Raw genomic sequence first — 12,722 nt, 5'->3', positions numbered from 1 at the left:
GACTATGTTGCTTGTATCTTCTTGGCATTTGGGATGCACCTGTATAATACTTATTTTATATCATGGAGGTTATTTAGTCTCTTCTGCATTTGGGGTAGTAATCCTCAGGTAATAATCGATCCTTGTGATAGACCATCTTCCTGTCCAAGGCACCAGAACTTAACTGGGTAGCCCATCTCTTAGAGGTGGGAGTGGGGAAGTTAATTTTAGAAGAGTGTATTTTAATGTTTATATTACCTTTTACACATAAAAGAATCCTGCTGGATGCTGTCTCCTTTCTGCCCTAGGCAGCAGAGAAAGAACATGTTGTTTCTTCTACCTGTTGATCTATCACTGGAATGGTATCTTCTAAAAGAGAAATCCCCCCATCTCTAGAGTTTTTGGAAATACTTAAGATTAGAACAAGACATCTCACGGGAAATATTTTAGTTTCTGATTGTTAAAAGTTTGTATCTGCTTGTTATTTGTCCTTTCCTCAAGCTGGCCTGCCTGCTGAGATAGTTTTCATCTTTCTCCGGGTATCTGAAGGTCCTCAATTAATTATTTACTGTTCAGGGAAAGGAGATAACTGGTACTTGTGTGGACCTGAGCAAAAGCACATTTTTATGGAAGATGGCAACTTAATGCTGAAAAGTCTCAAGTGAAAAATACAGAAAACTGCATGAACTGAGAACAAATTTTGCTCAAACTTGAGTTGAATAGAAATGCTTGTAAGCTGCTTTTTTATTCCAGGAAACAGTTCCTTATTCCTGGGAATAATTTTATGAAGGCAGAGCATCTCCTGTGATTATAGTAACCCAAAGGTTCCCTGCCCTGCTAACCACAGCCCAGGTAAAGAGTCAGGATGTCTCTGAAGGAGAGGACCCTGTTTTGTTTTGTAACAGTCAGAAATGGGGAAAAAGAAAATGGGCGAGGAAAAACAGCACTGTGGGATCTGAATGAATACTTTTCAGCATTTAGAGCTCTGGTGCCATTATAATGGACTTTCTATTGTATTTCAAGTAAATAATATGAGAAGATTGAATTAATACAATCTACCTATATTAAGCATGTAAATTTACTGAAGGTAGGGGAGCTTATTACAGGAAATCAACAGAAAATATGAATGAAAAGAATATTTCAAAACCACAAGAAAGAAATCATTGTTGGTAACTATTATTTTCCCTATGCGTAATTATCAGCAGTTGAACATGTAAATCTGTGTTTTGCAGTTCTGAAATTATAGTGACAAGAAAATACAGAAACTATTTTCTAAAAATATTTATGGTAAGTTACTCTGTAAACTTGTAAAAAGAACTAAATATCCTCCTTTTAAGGCAAAAAAAAATTGTTCTCATAATGGTCTTCACCTTAAAGATTAATTATGTATAATCTGTAGTTCTGAACATAATATTTCCATTTTAGAAGAAGCAATAAATCTGTTTATAGCTTTGTAGAAGCTGAATGCTTCAGTAGATGAAATGTTTTCAAAGCACATATGAATTTTAGAGATCCATTTTTAGTATGTCATAAAAAGAATGTATAATTTTGTGAGTAGAAATCCTCATATAGGTGTTGGTGGATAGTGGTAAATATAATAAGAACTCACACTGGTGGATCGTTTCTTACTGTTATCATTTCTTACTTGTAATAACAGCCAGAAACTTGGCTGGTTTGGATTTTTGCTTAAGAGGATTGAGCCTCCTACTTAATTTACTGTCATTTTATTAGGGAGACCTATAAAGTTATATTTACTTTCATATGCAGTATTTGTTGTCTCCATCTTTGGTTCCCGTTGGTACAGTCAAATCATTATTTATTCAAAGAATTAGTGGGAAAAGTAGTAAGGGTTGGTGTCTGAGATTATAAAGGCAGGAGAGATACCACTCCATGGATATTCTTTGCATCATCGTGTGCATCTCCTACATCACTCTCATCTGAGTGATGCAGTCATTCTGATACCTGAGGGGAATACAGTCCTGTAGCTGAATCAAGACATTTCCTATTTATCAATGCTGTATTTATGGAACAGAGTTAGAATCCTCAGCAGCTGATTTTGTCACAATTAGTCATAAATGTGATACAGTCTCTGCACATGCAGACATATTTCTCAGCAGTTACAGTGGTGGTTCCTACACTCAACCTGCCAGGTGATCAAGGGTTTGTATGCCCAACTCTGCTTCTTGTGGTGCACACCTTGCCTCCTTAAGTCTGTGCAGTCTAACCAGAAGTTACTTACCTATTTTTTCAGATGAACAGCTAATTACTTTTACTGTTCTTTCCCTTTCTTCTCTCCTGCCCCATGTAACATGGATCACCTTCTCACTTTTTACTAGCACAATATCAAATTTGCATGTGGGTGTCAACAGGAAAACAGGCAGAGAATTTCTGCTCTTTGTGAGGAGGCAGGACTGGACTGGGAGTGGGCAGTAATTAGATCTTGAGTCTATTTCATTTAACGACCAGAGGACTCTGGTTCTGAAATAGGTTAGCACAAAACAAGAGTTAAAACTGCTTCCCCCTTGACCTTGGGATCATGCAGCATCTTTATATGCTACAAGAAGTATGCATTTATCTTTTAATCCTTTTATGTAAACCACTGCTAGAATCTGCTTGTTTGCATTTCTTTTATCAGGCTGTGTTACTGTTTCTCATTCTTGTTGAAAGCAGCATCCTGGAGACACAGGTAAGAGAACAATCTGCTGAACTGCAGGTGCAGCTTCTTGTAACACCCTTGATTCTCGTCAAGAAGTATCCAAAATAACTGTTATTACAAACACCAGAGAAAAAGGTCAGGAATCGGAGGGATTACTGATTGTGTCTCTTTTCAGTCACGCTAAATGTGCATAAAGAGCTTTAGCATTTCCTTTATAAGGTGAAATTAGAATCGCAGCAGACTTTGCTTCGTACTGAGCTGGATTCTTTCAAGCATCCAGATCTCAAAAGTTACCACAATTTCTACCAACTTCTTAGGAAAATATCCTTTAAATAATATTTTTAAGCTATGGGTTTTAGTCTTATTAAAAATATATGTTAAACAGTGAAGTATGACAAATTAATTTAATGAACCTTTAATGGTCCTGGGCCCATAATTAATATATGAAAAGGAATTTTTTTACAGTAATAAACTATTAGGAAAATCTCTTTGCTATAGATGGAAAGTAAAAGATCTGTATCTGCAAGAAAAATGTAAATGATGGCATGTGTTTTTAGCTACTTTAGGGTGGTGTATTGTGAGTGACTAGCAGTCATAGATTTCTCTAATCTGAATTCCTTCATTAGAAATTAATTAGTATAAGAAGTATATGTGAGTTTAAAAAGTGGTTGCTTGCCTGGACCTTTTCATTCTGGAATCTGCCCTCAGCATCATCTCCTTGGCCCAAGGTAGCATAAATTGGTTGATCCTTAAGGTATGTATTGAGACTCACTTGTTTAGTAAGACTTAATGGAGGCTTTGCCTCAGTAATATTTGAGGACATGTTTGGATTTAGAATTTTGCATTAACCCCGAAACCTACTCTCATTTAGTTTATCTGTGGTGTTTAATTTTTTTTTTCTTTAGTTAAAATGTTTTAGACACCAAGTGAAAATTTTAATTTATGAGAAAGTGGGAAAAAGAGAGCTGTATATAATCACAGTAAATGTAGTTAACAGAACATAGCAGGCAGAAGGCTGCAGTTAGTAGCAAGTTGAAAAGATGACAGGCTCTAAAAAATGGATTTGAAATAATGAATAAAGTGATGCCATTTATGTAAAGAAATGTATCAAAGCCTTTCAAACAGGAAAAAGAAAGGTTATTAGATGCTTTGCTGGTGATTGTTGTGAGGTAAAGGTTTTTTTGATTTGGTTTGGATTCAGTGCTAGAAGATGGGAGTAACAATAGAACTAACAGTTTAGTAACATGCTTGCACCAAAAGGTATTGTTTTACACTATTTGTTACTATAAGTTACATGACTGAAAAAAGGGGCCCTATCATACACAGTTGCTTAAACCGACTGGGATGAGTAGCCAGGAGCATCCAGAATTAGTCCACCCCTCCGTTCATTTTAAGTAAATACAAGTTTTGTGGTAGTCACTTTCTTGCCTTACAAGTAAATAGATGGGGGAGTACACAGCCCTGGCTAGTTTCACATCTCCATAGTCTCGCTGTGAATTAAACAGGAAACATCCTGTCCTAAACATGCTCCAGCCACGTGGAGGCCGGTCTGCCTTGGGGTGCTGCTGGTCACTGACCTTTGTAACAATATGGCTTTGGTTTGGCCTCTCTGATGTTTCTGTTTGGGATCTTGTGACAGTGCAAATTTGTAGCGACAGTGTCTTCAGCTCTGAGGTATCAGTTGCAAATTTCTGAAAGGTACCAGTCCTAATGGCAGAGCAAAGGATGTGAACAGTATGTGAGCTTCATTTGGCTTTTATATCCCTTTATAGCTTAGTGAGCCTGTCAACGCCCAGAAATCTTAAACCGTAGCCGCAAAAAACAGCCCATCCCACCACAAAAATTCTGTCTGGGTCTAGTATAGTCTTGTGCAACTTGCATGCAGGTAGATCTAAGCATAAAAGAAAAGGATCATAGTATCTTGTAAGGTGCAACATGTAAAAACCATTTCAAGAGGAAGATCTTTTCTGCTGAACTCTATATATGTTGCTGACCTCATTTGTTAGGATTTATTTCTTGAATCTCGAAGACAACCTAGAAATGTACCAGAACTGCAAAGGCAGGTTCTGTATAGAGCTAGAACTACAAAGGCAAGTTCTGTGTAGAACTATTATAGCTTGACATTTATGAGCCTATTGTTCAAGTGACAAGACTGTAGCTGACAGTTGCAGGAAGCAGTTTATCACAATCACGTGAATTTTCTGTTACAGTCACACAACGGAGAGTTCAAGGGCAACTCTTCTCCACCAATTCCTGCTGATAAATTCTCCTTACTTCACAGCCTGGCTTCTCTCCTGGCAGTAACAAGCTGTCCTTGTTACCGGGGGAGTGATTTGTCGCTGGAGAATGCTTGATTGTGTCAAAATAATTTGCTAACCATTAGCTAGTTAGAGGAAAATTATAGGAAAAACAAAACAGAAAAATCCTTCATAAACACAGTGTGTACAGAAGACACATATATTTGAGGTTTTCTGTTTATTTACTGGAAGTACAAGACTCAGAGTAAGCAGCCATTTTCTTCCATGAGACCAGCCTCTTATTCAGCCACTAAACACCCAAGATGCAACTCAAGCAAGGTAATTGGCAGTTCTCTAATTAGATTCCTTCATATAGCATCTAAAACATTTTAGATTACCTGAAGAAGAAAAAGAAGAGTTTTCTTGCAGCAGAGTTTTCTTTATTATGTTACTGGAAAGTTGGTTACAAGGGAGAGAACTTGTAGCTTTCTGCAGAGAAGCATTGGAACAAAGTGTTTGGAGAATTATCCCAAAATGAAGGAGCTAAATCAATCCTGACAAATACAGAGTTTTGCTGCATATGATGACACATTTTTACCATTGAAATATCCCCCATTTTGTGTTCAGATATTTTCAAATCGTGTTTCTGGTGTTGAGAATAGATCCTTTAGTATCTCACTTCAAATTTTCCTTTCATTTCAAATTGCATTGTCTGCAACTGTACATTTGGATATGGTGCAAGGCACTCTGGAATCAAATCCACACTTTCTATAAAGTTAATATTTGCTACCTTAGATACTCCTAATCACTATGGTTGTCTTTGTACCATTAAGTAAAACATTTTAGATTATGTTCTCTGGCTCTGAAGGCCATGGCACAGCATGCCTTGCATCTCTCTTCTTCCTCCAGACAGAGTAGTCATTATCATCTCCAGTGACAGCCTCTGCCCAGTGTTGTCCCAGGGAAATGCCAGTTCAGACTGGCCAAAACCATGCTAGGGAAGGTGCTCACAGTGGGTAGCTTGAGCCATTCTCTGGTTTTTGTTTTGTTTACCAATGTAGAAGTAGCCTAAATAGCTGAACTGGACTCTCTTCCGTCCCGGGAAGTAATTTGTTCAGTCATGTATAGAAACTTTCATATTATACCATAGGCCTGCTCTGGTGAGCGGCAGGAAGTGCTGCTGTAGTTGTGGTGCTGGAGAAGGTGCTTGGCTGTTGCAGTACTGGGTTTTATATGTAGAATTGACTTGAAGGCATTTCCTAATGTAATTAATCTGTTTTCTTTAAGAAAAGAGCTTCATTGAATGTTCTTTTCTGAAACTAGACTTAGTAAAATTAGAATTGCTCCAACTCGTGTGAATAAATTTGTGGAAAACTTGGCAAAAGAGAAGATTTGCATCTTAAAGCACTGTAAACTCATTAAAATTCTTCTCACGGATAATTAAAGAGAAGTGAATTAAAAGGAAAGTTTAATGGTAAGCAGCTCACAGGCACTGCGACATTTCAAGCATGTTAAAATCAGAAAGAAACAGCTTTTGTAGCAGTAGTCTCCTCCTCTTGTATTACGTGTTCCTTTTACTAACAAATAACCAGTTACTGTTGATTTCTTTGGTTCTCCAAGCAGCTCATTTATGCCTGATCTGCACAGTTCTTTAGTGTATTTGTGACCAGCTTTGCAGGGTTTGTCAGCATGCCTAACAGTGGAGAGACTCTCACAAAACAATTGCAGGATGAAAATGCAAGGAATGTTTCGGGAAGCTGTGAAAATGGGTAAAGTAGCTTGAGCATTTATTTTAAGAAACTGATCTACCAATTTTTCCCAGCTTAAGTTTCTCTTGTACCACTGTGCAGATCCACAAGAATTTTGTGTGGTGTCTCGACTATCTAATGAAGAATAAGGTGTATCTTTTGAGGCTAGAATGAGAGAAAATTGTTAATGAAGATTATCGATAGGTTTATTTGCCTGTGCTAAATCCTCTTTGGACTTTAAACCTAATAGCAGCATTGAGTAGGGACTATGTTGCTTGTATCTTATTGGCATTTGGGAAGCACCTGTATAATACTTATTTTATATCATGGAGGCTATTTAGTCTCTTCTGCATTTGGGGTAGTAATCCTCAGGTAATAATTGATCCTTGTGATAGACCATCTTCCTGTCCAAGGCACCAGAACTTAACTGGGTAGCCCATCTCTTAGAGGTGGGAGTGGGGAAGTTAATTTTAGAAGAGTGTATTTTAATGTTTATGTTACCTTTTACACATAAAAGAATCCTGCTGGATGCTGTCTCCTTTCTGCCCTAGGCAGCAGAGAAAGAACATGTTGTTTCTTCTACCTGTTGATCTATCACTGGAATGGTATCTTCTAAAAGAGAAATCCCCCATCTCTAGAGTTTTTATACTTAAGATTAGAACAAGACATCTCACGGGAAATATTTTAGCCTCTGATTGTTAGAATTTTGTCAGCATTGCTAAGTACTAATATCCATTTCCAGAGAATGAACTGTTGTATGACGTTTAGTCTTCTGGTAAGTTAAATTTAACTTCATCGTTTTTTAGGGAACAACTTGCCTGTTATGTCTCTTGGAAGATTTGTTTGTTCCTTTCAGGTAAAGAATGGGTTGGGATAATTTCTGTCATCATGGTTTCTTCTGTTCTGGGCTTTGTAATCCTGAATGAGAATCATGGGGAGCAATTAAGGTTTTAAGGACTTAAGGTTTTCAGAACAGGAAAAAGTTTAAGGAATCTTTGAAAACTTTTGAATGTATTGTCATTGCCTCTGGAATCCTGATGTAGTTAGTAGTAGAATAGTAATTTTTTTTGTTTAATCTGTCCGAAGACCATAAACCACTATTTGACTTTTGATGAGAATAGGTATATATCCACTCTGAGTCATGAATGTTAGGATTTTGCTAAGTTAGTAATAATGCCTATTTTAGCCCATGCATGCTTCTGTTTGTGACATGCTTAAACAAAAAACAAACAAACAAACAAATCTGTGTTTTCTTCATTAGAGGAAAAAGTTAAATGAGAATTTCAAAGTACTGTGGTTTGCATGCACTGCAAACAAGAAGTTTCACCTTCCTGTATTAGAAAGATGTTTAGCATTTGGGTTTTTTCTGAATTTCCAATGAAAGAATATCAGACCCTAGAACTTAAAATACATTTGATGCATTCAAACTCCTTGGCATAAAACTTCTGTGTTTTGTTTGTTAATTTTTGGAGATGCCAGTGCATGTTGCCATGCCAAATGCTGTTGTTTACCTGGTTTGAAGTTCGGTAGCAAACTTCTGTCCCTTTTTTAGTATGCTGGAAGTAGGAGTCCAAGTAGAAAGGACTAGACAAAGAAAATAAAATTGTATCAAATGGAAATAGGAAAAAAAGACCTTTTATAAGGCTGAATAGACCTAAAAAAATGAGGCAGAGATGAAATAATGAGTTCCGTGTGACCTAACTTTGCTGCATTCCCTGCAAATGGCCATACAGAGACAGCTGCTGGGAGATTTCTGCTTCAGGTCTGGATTTTTGCTGTGCGGGGGAGAACAGAGCCAGAAAATCTGTACCAAGGTCAGGGCAGGGTTGTAGTACGCTCCCAACTGCTGAATAGTGCCTTTCTGGGGGGAGAATAAAAAAGGCTCGTTACATTGTTCCTTTCTTCTCATTCAGCCATGAAGTTCGCAGCTATCCGTAAAACTGGTCTGCTCTCCAAAATAAATGACCTGATTTTTGAGGATATTTATTCTTAACAAGAGGAAAAAAGCTTCAGTTCTGTTTTTTGCAAGTAAAGAGATAGGTTTTACTAGAAGGTGTGTGCCAACTGTGTTATATGGTAAAATAAATCTTAGCTGTTTATCATTAGTAATTTGTTCTTTATTAAGCATTTCTTTAGCTTTTAAATATATCTTTGTGAGAGAAGAAGTTGAGTGAGTAATTTGACAAAGACTGGTTTTTTGTGCACTATAAAAATCAAAACTATTGTCAAATCAGGTGAGTCTTTTTGCAAGAGTAGGAACATATCTGGGCTGATCTATGGCCCTGTTTTTAAGTCTCATGAGGGCATGGAAACCAATTAACAGCTAAATCTAACCTGTTCTTCAAGGGCAAAGGGGAACTTTTTAATAGAATTAATAAGGAATGTATTATAATATTGCCCTAATTTGAATAGAGGAGTAATTAGTAAATAAGATGACCAGCCATAATAGACAGCAGAGTCCTGTAAAGGGCCATGAGGACCTCCCGTGACTCTCATTATAGGAAAAACATAACATTACATTACAGAAAATGAGGGTTTAAAGAACTAATATGGTGTGTCATTACTGTGGGGTTTTTTTCCCATATGTCATAAAAAATGAGAAAACATTTTCGGGATATCTTAGGTAACAGTTGACAGCACCTCAGAGTCTGCAGATAGAGTGTTTGCTTGGCTATTTCTGTGCCAGTCACAGATTTTTCTTTAGATGCTGAGCTATCAAAGCTGTGGTGCTATGTTGATTTAAGTCAGAGTGATTTTATTGTCTTTGTCTAGCACTCTAGGTCAGATCTATGATTCTGAATTTTTTGTCTTCTGCTTATTCTTAAAATCTGTCCCCAGAGTTCTGTTTTAAAATACTGGATTTGGCTCTTGTAGGAAACGTGGGGATTTGGGAAGGGATTTCTCATGAATGGGATCCAGATGAAGATATTTAGTTTCTAAAGTCTCTAGGCAAAATGCCAGAATCATCAGTTTTCAGAGGCAGGCATTAAATTACCCGTAGGTAATTTAAGCCATTGCTTTTTGCTGCCAGAAGAGTTGTCAGGTGAATACTTAATGATTCCATCTTGAGTTCAAATGCCCCAATGAGCTGTTGAAAATGTCCAACACCCAATGAAAAGTTTTTAAGAATGTGCAGATGTAAAACACTCCCCAAAGCAGCTCTAATGGAGAGTAAGCCTGGTGGAACGTATATAGCTGGATTGGCCTGGAGAACATGCAACAAAAGCTTGGAGGGGGGAATTTCTCAGTGTTGGAACAGAGATCAGTATTTAGGACACTTGTCACAAAGACTGAAACAGCAGATGGACAGATGATTGGAAGAAGGATGTTTTATCATCCCCTTTATAATGGATTCTTTAAGTAATCAAACTCCCAAGCTATAGGGCTTTAGAGAAGGAATTCATTAGGTTGTCCTTACAAGAAGCAAGCAGTGAAAGATAAAAACAAAATTTATTATGAGGTTCTGTCTTGGAAAAATGCATATTTCAGCCTATTTTTTGTGTGTATTAAATAGGATTCATATTTAATAGGTAGGAAGGCCAGTTCAACAAAGAAGAGTTTGAGAAAAAAATACTTGTGCAAATGGGGATCTGCACGCGTTGCTTCCTAAGATAAACACCTGTGTCTTTCAAAATATTTCTTTGGGCAAGGCAAGCAGGGAAAGGAGTTTAATTAAAAGGTGGGGACTGTGTTGCAAGAAGTATGAAGTAACATGCCAACTGCCACATGAATGCAACCTCTGGCGGTGGGTCAGCTTATAGGTGATGTGCTCAGAGGAACAGCAAGGCAGAGGGAGGAGCTGCACTGCTTTGGATCATCACAGTGAGGGCAGCACAGCAGTGAACCTTCCTGGGAGCCACTGAGTCTGGAAGCAGTGCCGTGAGAGCACTCCCAGGAGAAGCTGAACGGGACTGCTTTTTGGAGGAAATCATGTAAGGGACAGAGAAATTGTATGCACTGCACAGGCACTGTATCTGAGCATTCCCTCCTTATTGGCTGTGTTCTCTGTTGCAGATAGTCTGCAGGATAACTTATTTCAAAAGGACAAAAGCAAAAAAATCATGCAATCATGCATGTTTTATAATTAAAGCTTTGGAAGTTAAGTGGACCTGAACTGCAGTAACATGGTTGACCACAGCCAGAGCTTTGCAACCTTAAATACACTGTTCCTCTAAACTTTGGCATCGTGTCACAACCTCAGCTTATCCAATAATTATGTCACGAATGCAGTGTCTTCAACAGTCTCATTCATTAAACCAGAATAAAAATAATTAATTCATAAAAATATTTTGCTGTACGGTGATCTCAAATGTGGTACAACAGTATCCAGGAGCAGGGTGGGAGTGGAGAAGCTGTGTAATGGAGAAGCCTTCAAAACAGGAATACCAAGCAAGGGAGGAGGAGATGGTATCTTCATTGTGAATCTGACAGCACAGGTCTGGAAGCTCAGAATATGGCTCTGGGTGAATGTGTGATCTGAACTACCCACTGGTTTCATGGCAAAAAAAAAGTCTGTTTGAGTCTTCTTTGTGAGCAGTTATGAATGTGATTTCCAGATGTAAAAGTACTTTGACTTTGCTATATGTGTGTAGAGGGTTATGAGTAGATATTCTGAAATTTAAAGCAATACCTTGTCCTTGAATAATGTATTAACAATTTATGTATGTAATTATTTGTTAAGCTGCTTATTTTTGCAACTTTTTAGAAAGACTCTCTCTCTAGAGAAAAGTTGATCTTTTGAAATTTTGATAATCCTTGTAGAAAGCTGACTGGTAAAAACTTAACATTGAAAAGGTTACAGGAGTTGAACAATAGGAATAGGATAAGGAATAGGAGTACCAAAAGAATGAGATGTCTTTTTATTTGCTCCCATACATAATCTGTTTAATGAATAAGTTCCCCTTAAATTTCATAATAATATGATGGCTGCATAACAGTTCATATTCTCTTGATGCAGTTTGTGATAGCATAAATCACTCTGCAGAAACAAGACCAAAATGTACCCTAGAACATAAATTTCGTAGTTTTAAATTTGAGAGAAAAGCTACAACCTAATTTTGCAGGACACTAAATGTATCCTGTAAGGTTTATTCAAGTCAGAGTTTCTGTAAATTGTTTTTTTCCAAAGGAGAAAATTGTTTATTATCATATTAAAGACTGACCTTATAGATTCTCTTCAGTTTTATTGTTTATATTTTCACCAGATTTTACTATGAGGAAACAATTTAGAGGGCAGCAAACATCTGACTGTATTTGGCCTAGAGCATGAGGTGTAAGCAGAAATTCTAATTCCCAGTGATACTGTATTCAGTGGTTGCTATCAAATACACTCAGATAAAACCAGTGTATAAAACTATGCCAGCAAATCCAGATTGGATGCTTCTCCTCTGGTGACTCACGCCTAGCAGGAAAGCCTGTCAGTTGCATCAGTCATTATTTTACCTCACACACACATTCCTTCCACTGGGTTGCAAAGATAAATCTCACTAGAGCTGTTACAGTCATGGAAACCCAGAGGGTTTTTATTCCAGTTTAGAGAACGTTCAGATTGTTGCTTTTCAGGTTGGCCTGGTGTGTGAGAACAGCCTCAGCGTGGAACAGCATCCAGGGGCACAGGGGAGTGGTGGGAGCTGCGGATGGGTTGGGCAGTGTTGGGCTTTGCCCCAAACCTCTGGATAAGCCAGCCAGCCTAAGCTGTGCTTTTGTCTCACATGAGGGCAGTGTGTTGAGTTCAGGCAGTCCGTGAGATCATGTTTGCTGGAGCGGTACCTTGAAATTAAAGCCAAATTACGTCAGGAAATACTGTCATTCAAAAATCACCCATGCTAATGGAGTTACACAGAAATACGCTTTGGTTAGTTTGGTTAGCTGGTCAATGTTTTGGAATATTATCTCAGTTTGTCTTAATTGACTTGTTCAAGTGACCTCTACTGTTAAATTCTTGCTCTGTGTAATTTGTAGAGGTTTTTGCGTATTACCTTCGGATTTGTAAACTTGCAGAAATCAGATATAGACAGTCTATCTTTAAACTGGTAGCTGGATTTTGGAAGATGCTGGCCCTGCACTAACACTGAATAATTTATGCAGAACCTCAATCTTAAT

At 37.7% G+C, this 12,722-nt stretch overlaps 1 protein-coding gene across 2 annotated transcripts in view; it reads left to right on the top strand.

Annotated features, from left to right (window-relative positions):
* Positions 1-6,469: 6,469 nt before the first annotated feature.
* Positions 6,470-12,722, top strand: part of ACSBG1 (acyl-CoA synthetase bubblegum family member 1) — a 36,646-nt gene continuing 30,393 nt past the window's right edge. Inside the window, exon 1 of one of the 2 annotated variants that reach the window (XM_040077849.2) lies at positions 6,470-6,641. In XM_040077849.2, coding sequence (XP_039933783.1) covers positions 6,562-6,641 — 80 coding nt within the window. In that variant the 5' untranslated portion in view covers positions 6,470-6,561. The remainder of the gene's footprint in view (positions 6,642-12,722) is intronic. The other variant, XM_040077850.2, reaches the window with a different exon arrangement.

Source organism: Hirundo rustica, chromosome 13 (genome assembly GCF_015227805.2).
Source record: "Hirundo rustica isolate bHirRus1 chromosome 13, bHirRus1.pri.v3, whole genome shotgun sequence".
Taxonomy (NCBI): Eukaryota; Metazoa; Chordata; class Aves; order Passeriformes; family Hirundinidae; genus Hirundo; species Hirundo rustica.
The sequence above is the reverse complement of the archived record's forward strand: the minus strand, read 5'-3'. Positions and strand labels throughout refer to the sequence as shown.